We start from the raw sequence: 18,447 nt of genomic DNA, 5'->3' as shown, positions 1-18,447 counted from the left end.
GGCTGGGCCTGTCAAGAGTGTGGTCTGACCAGAAGAAACCTGGCTGGAGGTTTAATTGAATACGTGGCTCCCTGGGGAGGTGCAGAGGAGGTGCTGCAGGGCAGGGGAGCAGATACAGACCCTGGACTGAGCATTGCTGCTTATCAGATATCAGCTCCTGAGTCCTACTGCACACCACATCTTCTCCCAAGCAGGAGGAACAGTACTTGTCCATGTAGAATATTTAGAGAAGCTCCTGAAGGAGAGGGAGTTCTGCCATCTCTGTTTGGACCCAGTGGTCTTCGAGCTCTTGGTAGGTCCCCTCCACCTCAGAATATCCAATGATTCTGTGACCCCCACATGACTCTGGTGTAGCTGCCCAGAAGGAGTTTCTTGCCACTCTGTAAATCACCACTAAGGACATCTGCCCCAACCTTGGATCTCTGTTGGAGGCTCTTCATGTTGACTTCAAACACGTTTGGGACAGCTTCTGCCTTGCACTTCCTCTTTCCACCACTGCTGAACTTCTGTTGATGCCACAGGTAAGTTTTGAAGTTAAATTGGTTCATTAGAGATAGAGGGCAATAAAAATGTGCTGTCCCTGTGCTCCAGGGGCTGCCTCGACAGCAGAGCCTGGGCTGTGTTGTGGTTGTGGTGCAGGAGATGGTCGGGCTGGAGCTGTGTAAGGGCTGCAGGGGCTCCATTTCCAAGGAAGCTGCTCCAGGGCGGTGGGGGACAACAGTCTTCCTTTTTCTGTGGGGTTAAACACCACTGAACTCGGGGACAGGTTGTGAAGGTCAAGCAGTGAAACATGGTCAGGCTGCAATTTCTGGTTGTCCTGGAAGGAGGTGGCTGCTTACTCAGAGCCTGGTTCTGGCTGTGCTTCAGGCTGTTTACTGCTACAATCCCTGAAAACTCCCTCATGATGATGTTATGGCTATTTGCCTGGTGATTGCTGTTTATGCAGTCTGGAGAGTGGGAGCAGAGGGGTTTGGTTCCTGGCTCAGGCTGATGGCAGGAGCATGGAGCAGGCTGGTGTCTGTGTGAGGCTGTGCCCTTTCCTGTGGGGAGCTGCTCAGGCTGAGCAGGGCTGGGGACAGCAGCCCGGGCCCTGCTCTGGCTCCTGTGCAGAGCTACAGGACAGCTCCTAGGGCTGTGTGCTCCTGCCATCTGGCAAAGCAGGAATACCTTCTGATCAGGCATATGGCAAATCTGGGGGCAAAGGTGCTTGGCAGTTCTCAGAATTCCCTGGCTGATCCTGTGTGGTGCAGCCACAGCAGGTGGCACAGGCTGTGACAGCAGGAAGCAGGTAGATGGGATGTTTCCTTCTACCAACAGACTTGCTGGATTCAAATATGGATATTTAGATACCCATGCCCCTAAGCCAGAGGTGCCCTTCTTAGGCCAGGCTTTTTGTAGGCTGAAATGTATAAAATGTACAAGAACAATTCTCACTCTTTTCCTTTACAAAACTCACAGTGATGATGGTGCTGGAGCTGTGCTGATCAGCAGTGCTGGCAGGGATTTGGAACCTGTACTGATCCATGTTGGAAGGATGGGGAGTGGCAGGGATGCTGTGGAGGGGGATTCTGCCTCTGTGTAGAGCTGCACGTGCAGGTTTTCCCCTTGGTCCTTACCCAGAACATCAGACCCTGTACCCTGGTTTGCTTAGTGAGGGAGTGACACCAAAGCTGAGCCCCAAGTAGTAATTTCCACCCTGGCCCCTGAGCCCAGCTTCTCTTGAAGCTTGATTGCCAAAAAAGTCCTCTTCGATGTCCTCCAGGGTGGGATGCAGTGAGTGCACTGGTAGGAGTGGCTGTGGTTTGGTGTCACCCGTTTCTGTAGGACATGGCTCAGAGGGTCCCTCGGTGGTGTGGAAATGGAGCCCCAGATGAGCATCACGGTGGCTCTCCCTGTGCTCTCCATGTTGTGTGAGGCCCCATTCTACCTCTGCTTTGTCCTGCTCCTGAATAATGGAAGGACTGTAAACAGATCCTGCCTGGCTCTCTGGTTTCCTAGGGGAGAAAGGAAGACCTGGCCACCAACCTCACCCTGCTCCTGTCCTTGTCAGGGATCTGGTGGCCAACAGGAGCTGAGCTGGGTAAGATGAGGCCTGTGGGCTTGGGGGAAGGGGTCTAGGCCCTGCTCTGGGTCCCCTTGTGCCTGTCTCATCCCAATCCCTCCACTCGGGCCCCAAATGGGGGGACTGGTCCTCCCCAGCCCTCTGAGCTGGGTGTGCCTGTGCAGCCACGGGATCCTCTCAGAGCAGCCTTTGCACCTGGGGCTTCTCTTTCTTCTTCAGCTTATTCTAAAAGCAAGCAAAAATGTGCCTTTTAGCTTAATTTCAGCTACCTCCCTGTTTCCCCATGTCAAATATTTCAGTGAGCAGAGCATGTTTGGGTGTGGGGCCAGAGGGAGGTTTGAGAGCAGCCTTTGGTGCCAGGCTCTAGTTGGTTCCTAGGCACTGGGGCTATGCTGTGGTCCTCACAGGGGGGCAGGTGGAGGGATCCTTTTTCAACACCCAAAAACCATTTGGGACTTGCTCCATAGCACAAAGGGAGGACTGGATGAACTGGTTCAGGCTGGGCTTATGGCACTTGCTTTGAGTGGCTTGTGGCACTTGCCAGCTTTGAGGGCAAGAGGACCCAGGATGTTTTCCTGGGCACCAGGAGCTGTGTCTTAGCTGGATTCCTTTCCTGTTCCAGGCAGGCTTGTGGATGTACCTGGAGAGGGTCAAATCCTGCCCTTGCATCACACCCTGAAGCGGCCTGTGGGGACCAACAGGGAAATTGGTGGCTCTCCTGCTCCCCTTGGCAGTGCTGGCTGTTGCTATTGGCAGGGCTGCTGCACCCCGAGCACTGGGAACCCAGCGCTGTGCTGAGTGTCACAGCCCTTCCCCTCTTCCTTTCTGTGGGGGCAGGGAGGACCAGATTTCCTTCCTGTGCAGGGGTGGGGGTCAGGGACAGCTGTGGTGAGAAAAGCCCTGCCCCTCCTGCAGCTGCCACCAAGCCCCACAGTCCTTCCCACCCTGGGCCACTGAGCAGCTAAGCTCTGCTGGGCTGCACCATCCCAGCTGCCTTGGCCCTCCTGGAGTCCTCCAGCCCCTGCCCAGGTGGGAATCCCAGACTGCCTTTGCTCCAGTGCAGGTGGGGTGTCCCCACTGAGCCCCTGGGACCCCACTGGGACAGACCCACTGCCATCCCACCATAGGAATGTAAGGATTTAAACCCAAACTATGTAGGAAGAGCAAAAGCCAGCAGATCCAGGAGCCTGGGAATGTGTCTTCCACCTTCCCAGCACCATCACCTGCTTCCTGCTCTACCTTATCTCTCTCACAGAGGTGTTCCAAGCTCCATGTGCTTCCACGGGGAGCAGCTGGGGCTGGAAGGTGTCATGGGGGATTTGTAGAAGACGGAGCTTGGCAAGAGATGCAAGGTCTCCCTGAAGGTAGGAGAGGTTCAGGCCAACAAAGAGAGAAGGGATGTGGGATCCACACTTCTGTGTGAATAAATAGAGGGAAGGGAAGGGAAGGGAAGGGAAGGGAAGGGAAGGGAAGGGAAGGGAAGGGAAGGGAAGGGAAGGGAAGGGAAGGGAAGGGAAGGGAAGGGAAGGGAAGGGAAGGGAAGGGAAGGGAAGGGAAGGGAAGGGTTGCCTCTCCATTGGGCTGTTGTGGAAAGGAGCTGATCTGGTTGGGAGCTGGGGACAAGTGATGCCATTGATGACTCGTGGATGCTCCAGAGCCATGTTCCTGCTCTGCGTCTGGAGGAGGGAAGCAGTGGGAGAAAAGACTTGGAGGGTGGAGGAGCTGGGAACAACCCGGGCCATGGAAGGGCCCTATGTGGCCCACACTGGTTCACTGGGATCAGAAGGGGCTTCATTCCCAGCCCAGCTGCAATGCCCAATGCTCCAGTGAGGAGCTGGAGTGTGCGGGGAAAGCTGTGGTGTCCTGGAGCTACATCCCAGGTGGGATCCAGGTTCTGCCCTGGCCCAGGGTGCCAGGTGTGCAGTTCTGCCTCTGCAGCCCCAGAGGTTTTTGCCACCTCAGCACAAGAGCTGGAAAATAAACAGGCAAAAAGATGTGCCAGCTCCATGTCACCAGCTCCGTTTCACCAGCTCCTGGCTCGGTGAAGTGTCAGGTTCGTGCCAGAGTTTGGGATGCTGCGGCTTGGCGAGAGCCCCCAGCAGGGGTTGGTGCTGCCCGGGGGACTGGAGCTGCCTGCGAGGATGGGGTCGGTGGGATCCTGGGATGCCCATCCGTGAGGCTGTGGCAGTTCCCACGGTGGGCTGGGGGCCCTGGCCCGTCCCACGTGTGTGCCCGCCGACCTGGCCGGTTCTCTGAAGCTCCTGGGACTGAGGCCGCCGGCGGACGCTCCTCCTCTGCGGGAGGCAGTCAAGGACTCGGGGTGGGGCTTTGCCGAGCGAGAATCCAGAGTCCGGCCAGCCTGGGGGAGTTGCCAGGGCCGAGCGCCCCGGAGAGGCGAGGCTGCCGCCCACCCGTGAGTCTGTGCCCCCGCGGGTGCGTCCAGAGCGGGGCTGGCCAGGAGCATCTCCTGCTGCCGCGGGAGCGGGTGCCTGGGGACCCGGGGTGAGGGCAGGGGGCTGGGCTGGGGGCTCCCCAGCTGTCATCGGTGGGGACAGGCTCGGTGTAAGTGTCCCTCCGTGCAGGGACCTCCCCCTGTGCTGTGGGACACCTGAGCTGACCGAAAGCTTTGGCCCCCGGAGCCGTGTGCTACTAGAACAGGGCATTTCCCCTCCTTTGTCCCTCTGGGACAACCCCTGGTGCAGAGACACTCACGTGCAGTGGGGCCAGCCCAGGCCTGACTTCCAGGGGCCCAGGAGCCCTCATCCCCCACACCCCCGAACGGCCACAATTTGCCCGTGGGGGACGTTGTGCTGCCATAATTTGCAGTGTCCCCCACCCATTTGTGGTGCTGGGTTCCATCCCAGCCCTTTCCAGCCCGGGGACCCTCAGGGCGGGGCACTGAGCTGTGCTGCAGGAGAGCTGGTGTTTACGCTGCTGGGTGACACAGCCTTTGTCTGTGCCTCAGTTTCCCCCAGCATGGAAAGGCACTCCTGGCAGTGGGGAGGGAGCCCTGGCTGTTCCTTTCTCCTTGTGCAACCAGCCCTGCTCTCGCCACTGCCAGCGGAAGCAGCTGGAGCTGCCCGTTCACCGGGAGCTTCCTCAGAGCCTCGTGGGACTGAGGCTGGGAATGGACTGTTCCTTCCCCCTGCCCTGGACTGAGGCTGCGGAGGAGTTTGGCTCGAAGCAAGTGGCTCTCAGCTCCTCCTGGCCAATGTCCCCACAATGGGCTGGCTTTTGGAGACATCTGCAGTGGGGTGCTGGGCTGTGGGGAAGGTGCATGAGGGGCTTGGAACAGAGTGTGGGGACAGGGACACTCCCCGGAGGCACTTTGAGCTGGAGCAGGAGGATGCTGCACCCCAGTTGTGCCCACTTACTTGGGCTGCTTTGTTCCTCCATGGAGGCAGAAATCCAGAGCCCAATTAGGGGGCTAATTATGGGGCTGCACTCATTACCTTCTGTTCTGTGCTGGTGACCCCTGTTCCCCATGGGCTGCCTGCTCCTTGGGTGAAGCTGCTGCCTGTGAGAGCTAGGGGTGCTGAGCAGCATCTTGTTTTCCATACAGGATGGGCCGTTGGCAGCCAGACATTCCCCAGCAGCCAGAAAAATCTTTGGCCACCCGGAGTGGCCAAATGCCCAGCCTGGCATGTGGCCAGGCCTCGCCCTTCCCAGCTCACCCCATAGCCCTGGTTGTAGATCCTGGAGGTCGAGGCTTGGAAATGCCCGTCGAGGGTGGCATCAGGGTGTGATGTCCCTGTGGCTCAGACAGATCCCTGATGCTGCTCCCCCCAGAGCTGGTGATGTCCCCCGTGTCTCCAGAGCTGTACTGGATGGAGAGGCCACACTCTGCTGGAACCTAGAGAGAGATTTTGAGCAGGAGCTGGCTGTCTCTGCTGCGAGTCAGCCCTGCCCTGCCGGGGAGCGCGGCTCTCTGGCTCCAAGTGTTTATCTCCAAGGGAGGAGCCGTGTCCCTGGGCAGGGTCAGTGCTCCAAGTGCAAAGTGCCTGCAGATCAGATCGGGGGCACCTGCTCGGCACCAGCCTCTTAGGGATCTGACTACCCCTCCAAAGGACTCCTGGGCACAAAAACGAGGGTTCTCCTTAAAATAAGCCCAGCATGTGCTTCAGAGCAGCGGCCCCAGAGGTACTGTGCTCCTATGTGTGGGGCCCGCGGGTGGGCTCAGAGCGTCCCCTGCACCTCGGTGGTTGGGACAGGAAAGCGTCTCGGGCGCCGTCCTAGGAAGCCCAGCCTTGGTTTGGGAAGGCTTAGGAGGGCTTTTCCTTCAAAGCTACTCTGATGAAGCCAAGTCACTGTAAACACTTTGGATGGGGCTCAGGGTGTCTGCCCCATCCGGCTGGGCACTTGCCCAGGCTCAGCTGCTTCTTTTCCAGGGCAGCACTGTCATATTTATATTAGAAAAAACCCAGGCAAACACAGGAGCCTTTTAGCCTCCTGCCAGACCTCTGCTACAAGGTACAATATCTCAAGTTCGCTGCAACTTGCTTGAAGGTGACACTGTCTTCAGGGACGCTTTTCTTGTCCTACCAAGCAGGGGACAGGGCAAGCTGGTACCTGCCTGGAGGAAGGTGGGGAGCTGCTTCCTTCTCACAGTGCTGGAAGAGCAGTCTGGGCCCATTTGAGCCCTGAGTGTTTCCCAAGGCTTGGTGACAAATCCTGGGGTGTTGGTGACTGGTTGTGGGGTGTTCCCATGAGCTGAAAGTTTTTTCTGAGGTCCTGTCAACTGCATTTCTTCTGCTTCCAGCTCTGGGCTGCTGCTTGGGGTGTCCCAGGGCAGCTGAGGTGTCCTGGGGCTGGTTTGGGAGGATTTTGTACCTGGCTGATTCTGTCCTGGTCAGGTTGGGGTGTCCCTGTCCCTGCCTGTCCAAAGGGGACAATGCACAAGTGTCCCCTGATGCCAAGGCTGCCCACAGGTGTGCACTTGTGGGTGCTCGGGGCGGGGGGTCAGTCCCAGGAGTGTATCCAGCTGCTGTCCCACTGTCCCATCCAGGGGTGGTGGCTTTCCCCAAGCTGTGCCCTGACATGTCCCCTCTCCCCAGGCCTCAGCCAGCAGGGGCCATGCGATGCTCTCTGAAACGCTCCCTCACTGTTCTACTCGCTGCCTCCTTCTTCCTCCTTCTCCTCTTCCTCCAGGGAAGCAGCCGGCAGGAACAAGATCTCCTGGAGGTGAGTCCCCAACCAGTGACATCCCACGGGAGAGGCTACTGATGCATCCTCTATCCCTTACTGCCCCACATGAACCCCAGCCTCAGCTCTACTTCTTCCCTGCCCCATGTCACCCCCAGCAATTCCCCCCCACACCTTCTTCTCTCCCTAGGGTTGCCCTGGGCAGCTGGACCCCCCTGAATCCAGTAGCTGGGAGGGCAGGACGGGCTTCCCTTCGCTTCTGGGTCCCTGCTGTCATCACCCCTTGCTGCATGGTGCTCAGGGGTGTGACCTGTTGCTCCCATGCAGGTACAGCTCAGGGGCCTGGCTCCTGACACAATCCTGCAGCTGCTGCAGCCGGAGGGAGCCCAGCACATCCTCAGGGACACAGCTGAGCTCTCTGCACTCCGCAACATCTCCTACCGGCTCCTCGCTGGCTCCCTGGCTCCCCAAAAAAGTGAGTGGTCCTGGACCCTCTGGGTATGCTCATCTGCACATCCCAAGATGGACCTGCCCCCTGACTGCTGCTGGGGCAGGGCGGGGCTGTGTCCTGCCTTTTTGGCTGGGGACCTGCCCACAACCTCCACAGCCTTCATTGCCTGCTGTGGGGATGGAGGAATTGGGGAAGGTCCACATGCTCCACAGTTTCTACACCTTGGGACTGGAGTGACCACAGGTATTTTGGGCTTCCCGGACTTCTCTTTGAGGGGTTGCTGATATCTCATCTCCCTGGGATTGAGGTTCCAGTGGAGATGGTGAGCTGGACCACTGGGACAACCCCACAGTGTGGGAAAAGTGGGCCAAGCTCTTGGACAGGTGCACAAGAAGCAATTCCCATGCAAATCCTGTGGGAAGGAGCTCAGGGCAACCTGTCAGGCTGTGCTGGAACCAGCACAGGAATGGTGCTGTCCCAACCATCATCAAGACAAGCTGAATCAAGGCAGCCACTGCTGGGCCATGGGGAGGACACAAGGTGCCTGATCCCAGTGTGGGAGTATCTCCATGAGGTATCGAGTGGGGAATGCTTCCAGGATGTGCACCCATACCAATAAGCCATTTCTGCCCTGTAGACTCTCTCTGCACTGTTACTTGCCTGGGTTTGGCTTTTTTAAGGTGTTTTTCAGGAATATTTCTTCAGTGGAGCCCCTGCCTCTTCAGCCTGCCTCTTGCTGTCATTTGGGCCAGTTTTGGGCCCCTCCTGAGATGCTGAAGGCTTCAGCTTCCAGAAGGGGCCACCAACCTTATACATGGGGTTACAAACAGCACTGACCCTGCAGGCTGGCCATGGGAAGAAGTTATTGGAGCCCTTTCATTATGTCTTGAAGGGAAAAACATCACTCTGATGATATCAGGTTACCCCTCTGCCTGTTCACGCCTTTCCTTTGCCTTGCAGAATTCCTGGCAGTGGGAATGGCGTCCGTGCAGAGGCCGCGTGGTTTCTACCTCCTGGCCACGCTCCAGTCCCTCTTCAGCCAGTCCACGGAAGAGGAGCTGCAGGAGATGGTGGTGGTGGTGCACCTGGCTGACACCAATCCTGGCTGGAATGTGCGCGTTGCCGCCACCATTGCCCAGAAGTTTGCTCGCCACATCCTCCTGGGCCGGCTCCTGCTCATCCATGCTCCCCCTGAGTTCTACCCCACCCTGGAAGGCCTGAAGAGGAACTTCAATGATGCAGAGGAGCGGGTGAGGTTCCGCTCCAAGCAGAACGTGGACTATGCCTTCCTGCTCGCTTTCGCCGCCAACCTCTCCTCCTACTACCTGATGATCGAGGACGATGTGTGGAGCTCCAAGTCCTTCCTGACGGCCATCCGCAGGGCACTGGCTTCCCAGGAGGGCTCCAACTGGGCCACCCTCGAATTCTCCAAGCTGGGCTACATCGGAAAGCTCTACCGCTCCAGTGACCTTCCTCGCCTGGCTCACTTCCTCCTCCTCTTCTACCAGGAAATGCCCTGTGACTGGCTGCTGGTCCACTTCCGCCAGCTGCTCACCCAGAAAGATGTGATCCGCTTCAAGCCATCCCTCTTCCAGCACATGGGCCACTACTCCTCCTTCCAGGGCACTGTCAACCGGCTGGAGGATGAGGATTTCCAGGCCGATGCCTTGGACCTCCCGGACAACCCGCCAGCATCCCTGTACACCAGCATGTCCATCTTTGAGAATTACGAGCCCCTCAAGGCCTACAGCTCGGCACAGGGGTACTTCTGGGGCAAAGACCCAGCAGCTGGCAGTACTTTCTCCATCGTGTTCCAGCAGCCAGCCCGAGTCAGCCGGGTCCGGGTGCGCACGGGCTCCATGGAGCGCCCAGGCGATTTCCTGCACGCAGGGCTGCTGGAGCTGGGCCAGCGCCGGCACCGCAGCCAGGACTGCGCCTCCTACATCCCTGTGGGCTCCTTCAAGAAGGGGACCCTGGAGCAGCGGGGCCTGGAGCGGGTCCTGCCTGGGCCCGTGGAGTGCGTGAGGATCCGGGTGACCCAGGACCAGAGCGAGTGGCTCATCATCCAGAGCATTGACATCTGGACCACAGCGGGCACTTGAGCACAACATCTGTGGCAGGATGTCGAAGCAGCTGGATTTGGTTCTAAGAGGTCCTTTATTTTTCACACTGCCTTTTGGATAAGAAATTTAAATTATTGACTCTCATTGCCCCATGTCTGGAGAGATGGGAACCACTGCTAAGGCTAAGCAGTAGAAAACCTTTCTTCCCAGGAAGGATGATGTACAGGACGAAACTGGTCAGCTAATTAACAAACCAAATAATTAATCAGGCAGTGGTATTTTTTGGAGCCTCTCCACACTTTACCTGCTTTAAGTTTTCTAACTTTTTCGAAAACTCTCGATTTCTAACTCCCTCTTTGATCCCATTTCCTAGCTGATCCTGGAGGGGTCAGGGGAAGGCCTGGGGATGCTGCTCACTAAACCCTTCACCCTGCAGGCTCAGCAGGTTTGTGGCAGCAGCAAGCGCCCACTGGTGCCCGGCCATTTCCCAGTGCCGATCGGGGGAAACGGCCACCAGATGGACCCAATCAGCCCGGCCCCGGGCAGCACCTCCCACCAGCGCTGCTTGTTCCCGCCCTCGAAGGGAAAAAAAAACAATTCTCGGGAACCTCTCTTGGTGTTTTTGCGGGGCTCACACGGAGAGGGAAGGACAGGCAGGATGGTGCTTCTAAAAAGGCGAGGAAGGAGCAGAATTGAGCACCAGGGAACAAAGATAAGCCAAGGAAAATGTGACCTCGGTATAATGTGAAGTTCTGGGTCTTTTTAGCCCAGTGAGGTGCTGAAGGGTAACTGGGGTACACACAGGATCCCAAAAACTGCTGTTTGGGTTTGCCTGGCAGGGTCAGCTTGGAGGGCTGGATGCTCCACTAGCAGCTGCAGACCCCAGCACACTGGGCAGTGACTGGCACCTCTCCCAGTTAGGATTTTAGCAACAATTTCTCAGCTTCCTGCAAAGGAAGAATTCCAGTCTGCTCAGCATTCCCATGGGATAACCCGAGAAGTTAAGTCACTAACCTATGCCAAGCAGGACTCTGGTCTGCCCATGTTCCAAGCCTGGCTCTCCTGGAGCAGGACAGTCACTGTCAGGAGGGAGCAGTGCCGCTCCTGCAGCGCCATAACCACTCCTCTGGTTTGAAGTGCATCTGCTGGGCACTGGGAGGCAGATGGAGAGCCCCACACCTGGCATATGGGGTTTTTCCCCTGAAAAAAAGCCACTCAGGTAGATCTTTGCATTTAATATGGAGGTGCTACACCATAAACTCCAAATGTTCTCCAGTGGGATCAATAGAGAGTGGCCAAACCACTGCAGCTTCCTCCACACAGCCCAAGTCCTGTCAGAGCTCTTGGAGTGTTCTGAGCAGCACAAGTGTCCAGTTCCCAGGGCCCTGACAAGTGTTTCCAGTGCTGCAGGAGAGCCTTTGCCCCAGTTCTCTTGGACACAAATGCTGCTGCCCACTGTGGGAGAACACTAAGGGTCATCAGTGTGGGTACAAATCAAGAGGTTTCACCCCAGGAAGTTTTTATCTACTGGTAAAGCGCAAAAAGATAGAAATGTAAATCAGCTTTTTACCTGTTGGACTCTTACTGATGTAGGTACTAAGTTTTGTGATATTCACATGCCCAGAAGCAAGCTGCAGTCTCAGTTATGCTGGTGTAAACCTGTACAGACTCCAGAGGCATGGAAATCTCTCCATTTACATCAGGATAAGCAGAAGCAGCAGTGCACACTGGCAGAAACCCCCTCCTTTGTTCCTGTGCTGTTCCTGTGTGGCTCAGCACCACAATGCCCAAGGACCACCAGTGCATCCTGGAGAAACATCACATAATTTATCCCACATCAAAATTCTCCCACTATTTTTATCCCAGGAAGACTCAGCCAGCTCGCAGCACTCTGTTCCCAGCCCCTGTCCCTTCTGGGATGGGCTTATGGAGTCCAGTGTTTGGCCGAGCTCCACTTGGCAGCCATAGCCCAGGGGCCAGCATGGCTGGGCAGGGGAAGGGCAGGGGACACGACCAGAGAAACCTTTGGAGCTGCTGCTCCCTCTTAAGATGGTGAATCAGGGAGGGTTGGAGGTTCCATTCCAACAGCGGGGTGTCTTGCTGCAGCAGGGCCTAGCTCAGCATCTTGTGGCGGTCGAACACCGTCTTCCTCTGCTCCTGCACCTGCCTCTTCCAGCGCTGCTGTGCCCCCTCCACCCGCTCCAGCACTGTGTTGGCCCTGGCGCCAGCCAGGGTGGGTACTGTGGCCAGGGAGTGAGTGTCCTGCAAGGAAAGGAATGGGGCTGGAGACCAAGCAATGCCCAGCCCAAGCATAGAAGGAGGCAGCTGACTTGGGGAGAAACTGCACCTGGAAGAGCAGTTCAAGGTTTGAGTTGTTCTGATGAAAAACCTCTTTTCAGAGCTCCTCAGCACCAGCCCCCAAGTCCTTGCTCTTGGGGATCACCCACAGTCCAGATAAAAGTCCCCCAGCAGAGGAACTGCACAAAGCATAGAGCTCTGCTGGAAACCCACTCTTGGAGTCTGCCAGGAGCCACAGTGCCAAGGTGAACCAATCTCCCCACTAAAACCAGGCTGACAATGGATGGAGATCCATCATGGCACAGGAACAAGGCCTATCCCAGAGGACTTAGTCCAGCATACTGGAGTGAGATAAACCTCACTTAACACCAGGCATGTACCATGTGCACCCAGACCTGGATCTGAATTACTGCTGCAGAGCAGGGTGCAAACCCATGACTTTGGGATACAATTCATCTCCTCCTGCAGGACCTCCTTCTTCAGCAGAGGGAGGCAATGGATGGACTGTGGACACTGGAGCAACTGCTCCTCACATCAGAGTATGAAGGAATTGGGCCAAATAGTTTATACTCACAACAAAGTACAAATAGGACGGTCCAACCTACTGCTGCAACTGCATGAATTTTATGCAGCAAGAAATTCTTCCTCTCCTAAAACTGGTGTGTGACAAAGAGGGAGGGAGTGGTTCTTTCTTTGCTGCTGTGTCTTAATTATTTTGCCCATGGTTTGTATGCCAGTGTCCCACAAAAAGATGGAGTTTGAATGAAACTGTGCTCAGGGGAGAAGCACAAGGAACAACAGCCTGGATACAACCCAGGGCCCAGCCCCAGAGCAGGATCAAACAGCACCTCATAGGCCAATGTTTTAAGTGTCTAGAAGATGTTTTAGCCAACACTTAAGGTCATCCTTCCCTGGAAGCTCAGCACCACAGAAATCCACCTGGGACACTGCATAAACAGGATCCGTTTGACTTTTTTTTCCCTCTAGATGGATAAACCAAATTCTGGCCAGCTGCTACAAAGTCCCCTCTGCCCCTGAGGGCAGGGCTTACCTTGGGGTCATTACACAGAACTCTGAATATTCTTTGTGCTTCTGCATGACATGCAGAGATCTGAGTCTAAATGTTCACCTGCGTAAGTGCCCCCAAAGCAGCAGTGCTGGACCCTCACTGGATCAGAGGAGACAAGCAGGAGGTCACTGTTTCCCTGTCCCCCATTCTCCTGTCCCCCTGTCTGCAGCCCCTGCCCCCTCACCTCGCTGTCCTCCTCATTGTGCAGGGGCTGGGTGTAGGGGTCTGGCTTGCGGATCAGGGGGTCCACGAGCACCAGGAACGCCATGTAGAGCAGCAGGGCCCCCACCACCGACAGGTAGATTATGATGATCACCTGCAGTTGAGGACAGCGCAGGGGGAAAGGATAAGCAGTGTAGGTAAGAAGCACCACAGAGGTCAGGAAGGTCCTTTGCAGTTGCCTCTGATGTGTGATCTCGTTCTCATTTTGCTCACAAGAGTCTCTTGCTCTTGCCAGGAGGCCGAGGTTGTGCCATCACTGCACAAACTGTTCTGACACTCACTGTGCCAGCTGAGGGCATGCTCTGCACATAAGGGACAACAAGATAGGACCCTGGTCAGAGATGCTTGGCACTCTTGTCACACATCCCCAGCAAGAACACTGGGCTCCCACACAGCTCCTCACTACCAGGAATGCCCCTATCTCAGACACAGAATCGCAGAAGTCACAGAATACCTGAATCACTGCGTGAGGTTGGACATGTCTAAGATCATGGAGTCCAACCTGCGACCAATCCCCACCTTGTCACCCCACCCAGAGCACTCAGTGCCACATCCAGTTTTCCTTGAACACCTCCAAGGACAGTGACTCCCTGGGCAGCCCCTTCCAGTATCCAACACCCTTTTTGTGAATAATTTCTTCCTAATGTCCAACCTAAACCTCCCCTGGTGCAGCTTAAGACCATGTCTTCTTGTTCTGTCACTAGCTGCCTGGGAGAAGAGGCCAACCCCCACTTGGCTACAGCCTTCTTTCAGGGAGTTGTAGAGTGAGCCCCTGGCACTGCCACTATGTACTCACTGTGACAGTTTTCCTTCTGAAAGAATACTTTCTGGGCTCTTCTGCAGGAACCTACCAGTGTGGCACAGCAGGGGCAGGACACAGGCAGGGGCCTGAGCTCAGTACCTTGATGGTGGTGGTGCTGCGCTCCTCGTACTTGCACTCGCAGAGCAGGCAATAGGCCTCCACGTCATTCCCGGGCACTGGCATGGGCTCCACCACGTGCAGACAGTTGCTGCAGCACAAACAAACCACAATCAGCAGCAGCACAAGGTGAAACCAGTGCTCTGTGCAAGGACTCTGGGGTGACTTTGTCTGTGTCCCAGCTTTCCTGTCAGACTGGTAACACTGATCTGGTGTTAAGAGCTCCCCTCACAGCCCAGCTGGCCCAAAATTCCTGCGATAGATTGTCCCAGCACCTTTTGCAGGGATCCGGTCCAGGTGGAAAGGATTGGAGGGCACACACTACATCTGCCAAGAGCGGTGGGTAAATGCATCATCCCAGATTCCTCGATTTCTGCTTAAAAAAAAACACCCCTGGCCTGGGTTGAGCATCACCCACCAAAGCTGCTCCCTCTGCAAACATAGACAGGGAATCCATTCCTCAGCATCAGCTGGGAACTCCAGAGTCTGGCTGTCATGGACCGACCCCTGAGGCTGCTCACTCACACTCACCAGTCCTTCTGGGACACATTCTTGTTGTAGATGTGCCCACTGATGTTGCGGTACGGAGGGCAGATGCACTTGCAGCGAATGTCCTCAGAGCTCTGCAGGACACAGGAGCCATGTGAGGGAGGGGACAGAGCCCTGTCCCCTCACACCCCACTCTGCTGTGCCCCACACACGGCTCAGTGTCACCCACCTTGCTGGCCTGTGCTGGAGGACACAGGACACAGCCCAGCAGCAACAGCAGCAGCACGGGGCTCGCACAGTTCCGGGAGCTCTGGGCAAACATCCTGGGAGCCTGAGGGAACAAAACTCACATCCAGGATAGAGCATCTCAGCTGAAAGCAGCCACAACGAGGTAGTCAAGAGATTTTTTTTTTTTGGCCCACTTGGCTCTGTTTTGCCCAGAAGAAGAAATTTGTTCCTGAATTGCAGCTGATGCCAGCCAGAAACTCTTGGAAACAAACACAGATCCCAAGAACGCTCAGAAGAGCTCCCACCCTGTACAACCATACATCTAAACTACCCCAGCCCTGCAAAAGTATTGCTGATTTCCTTACAATTGAAGAAAACCTCCTGTTCATCTCTTACTGCTCTGGAGCCCAGCTACAGATATTTTGGTGCTGACAGTTTTGCTCAGTAAAAGACACAGAACTAGGAGCAAGAGTGACCTAAAGCAGTACACTGGGGCCTCACTGCTGCACTGTCAAGAATGGTAAATCATTCATCTTCTGACACTCAAAGTCTTGCTGCTGAAGGGAATAATGTATTTTCCTGTCATGACTTATGGGAAAGGGATGGAATATTCCTAAGTATTCCAAACCAATTCCTAAACCTCCTTTATCTCAAGATACTGGTTCAGTAAATCCTGATTTTAAAATTACTTCAAGCTGGTAGCTTGGTGAATGAATTAACACCTTTTGCTACATATCACAGAATGGTTTGGGCTGGAAGGGACCTTAAAGATTATCTCCTTCCAACTCCTGTATGTGTGGATAAAGTTGTTCAGGCACATGTGCTTCCATAAATCCATAAGAATATGAATTTATTCCCTGTGCCACAAAAGGCAAGTTTGCCTTGGTCAGGCTGGCATTCACCCTCAGAGAGAAGAGGTGGAGCAGGTGTTGAAGGACCTTGGGACAGCACGGAAGAGCTGTTTCAGCAGAGGAAGGGAATTTACACCTTCATTAATCAGCTCCCAGGTAATCCCACAGCTTCCTCCAGGTATTTGTACTCCATCACCTGACCCAATTCCATTGGGATTTAAATCACTGCAATATTCCTTCACCCTTTGCTTTATCTTATGTCAACATATTACATTCACATAATGGATTACAAACACCAAGTTCCTTTCTTCTTTATCAAAACAAAACACCAGCAACTTCTAACAAGCTGCCAGACCTCCAAAATGCATCCCAGTCCTATCACTGCATCCCATGATTTATTAAGGTTTTGCACCACAGCTTCAAAAATCTCCTCAAACAATGGTTCTTTCCAGGGAGACTCCCCTGTATATCAGTCATTTAGATCTTCATCACAGATCTGGGGAACAGGACTGATCTGAGCTGCCCAGTGCACATCCCCCATTTTAAGTGGGTGTGGACTTTTTGTCTGAATTTTTAACACAACAACGGGGCATGAACCTAGAATTCAGTTTTAGCCTCTCAGCTGAGTTCAGAATATCTGAACAATTCATAAATATCACTTTTAAATAGGAGGGGAAAATACATGATCTATTATACCATAAAGAAGAACTTAAAACCTGGGCAGAGTTCACACACCATGAACTGCAGAACACCCTCAACCATACAAAGGATAATTAAGGCATATTTATCTCCAAGTCTGACAACAAAGGGACACATGTACACATGCCTTAGAGCTATTTTTTCCAGACCATCGGCCCAACCCACAGCAGCCATGTGGCTAAAAGCCACTGCATCTGGACCAAAACCCGCCAGCGCAGTAAGCACAGTAGAGGGTGCGTGGTTGAGGTGAAGTTCTCGGGAGCTGAGTGAGACAGCTCCCAGGATGGGCCCCCACCAAAGGCTGTGCAGGGCACGGCTGCACACAACCACCCCGTTTTCTCCCTGCGATTGCCCAGTAATCGCCTCATATTTAACGCCCCCATCCCTGGAAGTGTCCAAGGCCAGGCTGCACGGGGTTTGGAGCCGCCTGGTCTCGTGGAAGGAGTCCTTGCCCATAGCAGGAGTTGGGACTGGGTGAGCTTTATGGTGCCTTCCCACACAAACCAATATGGGATGATTCTGTAAACATCACCTGGAGCGCTTCTAAGACTCCCTCCCCTTTCTTTCCCTTTGCGGATCTGTGCTCGAACCACCCCTGACACCGACCAGGACCCAGGGCAGGGCCGGACCCCTCAATTCCCGCGAAGGCCCGGATGCCCCTCAACCTCGAGGGGCTTCCACCGCCCGGTTCCACCTGGCCTCCCGGGATGCCTCCGGCAGCGCAGGCCACCGCCGGCCCGCGAGCCCCGGGTCCCGCACAGCCCCGCCCCGGGTGCGGGGAGCGGAGCAGGGGAAGAGCCCGGGCCCGACGCCCCTCAGACCCCGGCCATACCCACCCATGGCCGCCCCTCAGACCCCGGCCGTACCCACCCATGGCCGCCCCTCAGACCCCCGCCATACCCACCCATGGCCGCCCCTCACCTGCCCCTCGCTCCAGCCCGAGCGCGGCCCCGCCCCGCAGGCCCCGGACCCGCCCTCCCCGCCCGCCCATTTGGCCATGGAGCGTGACGCCGTGACGGACAGCTCCGCTGGCCAATCGGAGCGCGGGAGCCCGGCCGCGGGCGGCCCGCGTTGCTGAGGGGACGCGCCGCCGGCGCCGGCAGTGCTGTGGCGGAGGGGCGCCGGGCGGGCGTGCCCCGGGCCGCTCCCGCCTGGCTTCCCGGGGCTGCGCCGCCCCGTCCTGGGCTGAGACGCGGGGTAGCCCCGCTCCTTCTCACCTCGCGTCCGCGTTCTCCCCTTACAGCCCCTTCTCCCCTTACACCCAGCTCTCCCCTCACGGTCCCACTCCTCCCTAATGGCCCCTCTCTTCCCTCACAGACCCCATTCGCCCCTCACACCCCGCTCTCCCGTCATGGCCCCTCTTCTCTCTCAGTCTCCGTTCTCCCCTCACACCCCAGTCTCCCATCATGGCCCTGCTCTCCCCTCACACCGACGGTGGTCGTGTGTCTATCAGAGGATAGTGGGGGCTGCAGTGGTGTCCTTGCTTCTGTTTTTGGCTGATTTATGGTTAGAGATTGTACCAGTGATCCTTCAGTTTCAAAGGCTTCAGTCTTGCCATGAACCTCTTGTATTTGAGACTCGTGACTCATTTTAAAAGCCTGGTACTTGTGCCAAGAGGAACATTGTGCCTATCCAAGGCATCAGGGTCTGGTGTTTGCCCAGAGAACATTCCTCAGATGTGGTTCTTGTAGTACCTTGGGTTTGCCCCACTTCCTGTGTCTGCAACCTTTAGGTGTGCAAACAACCCCAAGCCTTGGCTTTGCTCCGGTGGCAGCTCCCAGGAGGTTCCATTCAGAGCTGGAGGAATTGAGGGAGTCAGGAAAATAACACAAATGCCAGAGGTTTATGTCCATAAAGACAAAGGCGTCCTGTAAGTTTACTTGAATAAAGGGAGAGAGTCCACCGGGGTACACACCCGTGGAGTTTCTCCCGAAGTTTTGGAGGGCACAGCCTC

General features: G+C 55.8%; 2 protein-coding genes across 11 annotated transcripts; one reads left to right on the top strand and one right to left on the bottom strand.

Moving 5' to 3' along the window:
* The first annotated feature begins 380 nt into the window (after positions 1-380).
* Positions 381-9,983, top strand: LOC146765316 (alpha-1,6-mannosyl-glycoprotein 4-beta-N-acetylglucosaminyltransferase-like). Of its 7 annotated transcripts, XM_085561550.1 has the most exons (5): positions 382-521; positions 3,318-3,426; positions 7,117-7,243; positions 7,532-7,679; positions 8,616-9,983. In XM_085561550.1, the coding sequence occupies exons 3-5, from the start codon at positions 7,136-7,138 to the stop codon at positions 9,755-9,757; spliced, it is 1,398 nt and encodes a 465-aa protein (XP_085417676.1). In that variant the 5' UTR covers positions 382-521; positions 3,318-3,426; positions 7,117-7,135; the 3' UTR covers positions 9,758-9,983. The 7 variants fall into 7 exon arrangements, with proteins under 7 accessions (XP_085417679.1, XP_085417676.1, XP_085417675.1 ...); XM_085561549.1 differs by lacking the exon at positions 3,318-3,426; XM_085561548.1 differs by lacking the exons at positions 382-521; positions 3,318-3,426 and adding an exon at positions 3,937-4,495.
* A 955-nt stretch (positions 9,984-10,938) lies between these two features.
* On the bottom strand, positions 10,939-17,504 carry TMEM9 (transmembrane protein 9). Of its 4 annotated transcripts, none has more exons than XM_085561592.1 (6): positions 17,415-17,504; positions 14,945-15,046; positions 14,758-14,849; positions 14,209-14,317; positions 13,270-13,401; positions 10,939-11,980 (listed from the first exon to the last, which is right to left on the bottom strand). In XM_085561592.1, exons 1-6 carry the CDS (start codon positions 17,490-17,492, stop codon positions 11,831-11,833), a joined length of 663 nt encoding a protein of 220 aa, XP_085417718.1. In that variant the 5' UTR covers positions 17,493-17,504; the 3' UTR covers positions 10,939-11,830. The 4 variants fall into 4 exon arrangements, with proteins under 4 accessions (XP_085417718.1, XP_085417720.1, XP_085417719.1 ...); XM_085561594.1 differs by having other exon boundaries at positions 17,330-17,433; XM_085561593.1 differs by having other exon boundaries at positions 17,398-17,433.
* Positions 17,505-18,447: the final 943 nt, after the last annotated feature.

The sequence above is a fragment of the Lonchura striata genome, chromosome 26, assembly GCF_050655825.1.
Source record: "Lonchura striata isolate lonStrDom1 chromosome 26, ASM5065582v1, whole genome shotgun sequence".
Taxonomy (NCBI): Eukaryota; Metazoa; Chordata; class Aves; order Passeriformes; family Estrildidae; genus Lonchura; species Lonchura striata.
This window is presented reverse-complemented; position numbering and strand designations above follow the sequence as displayed.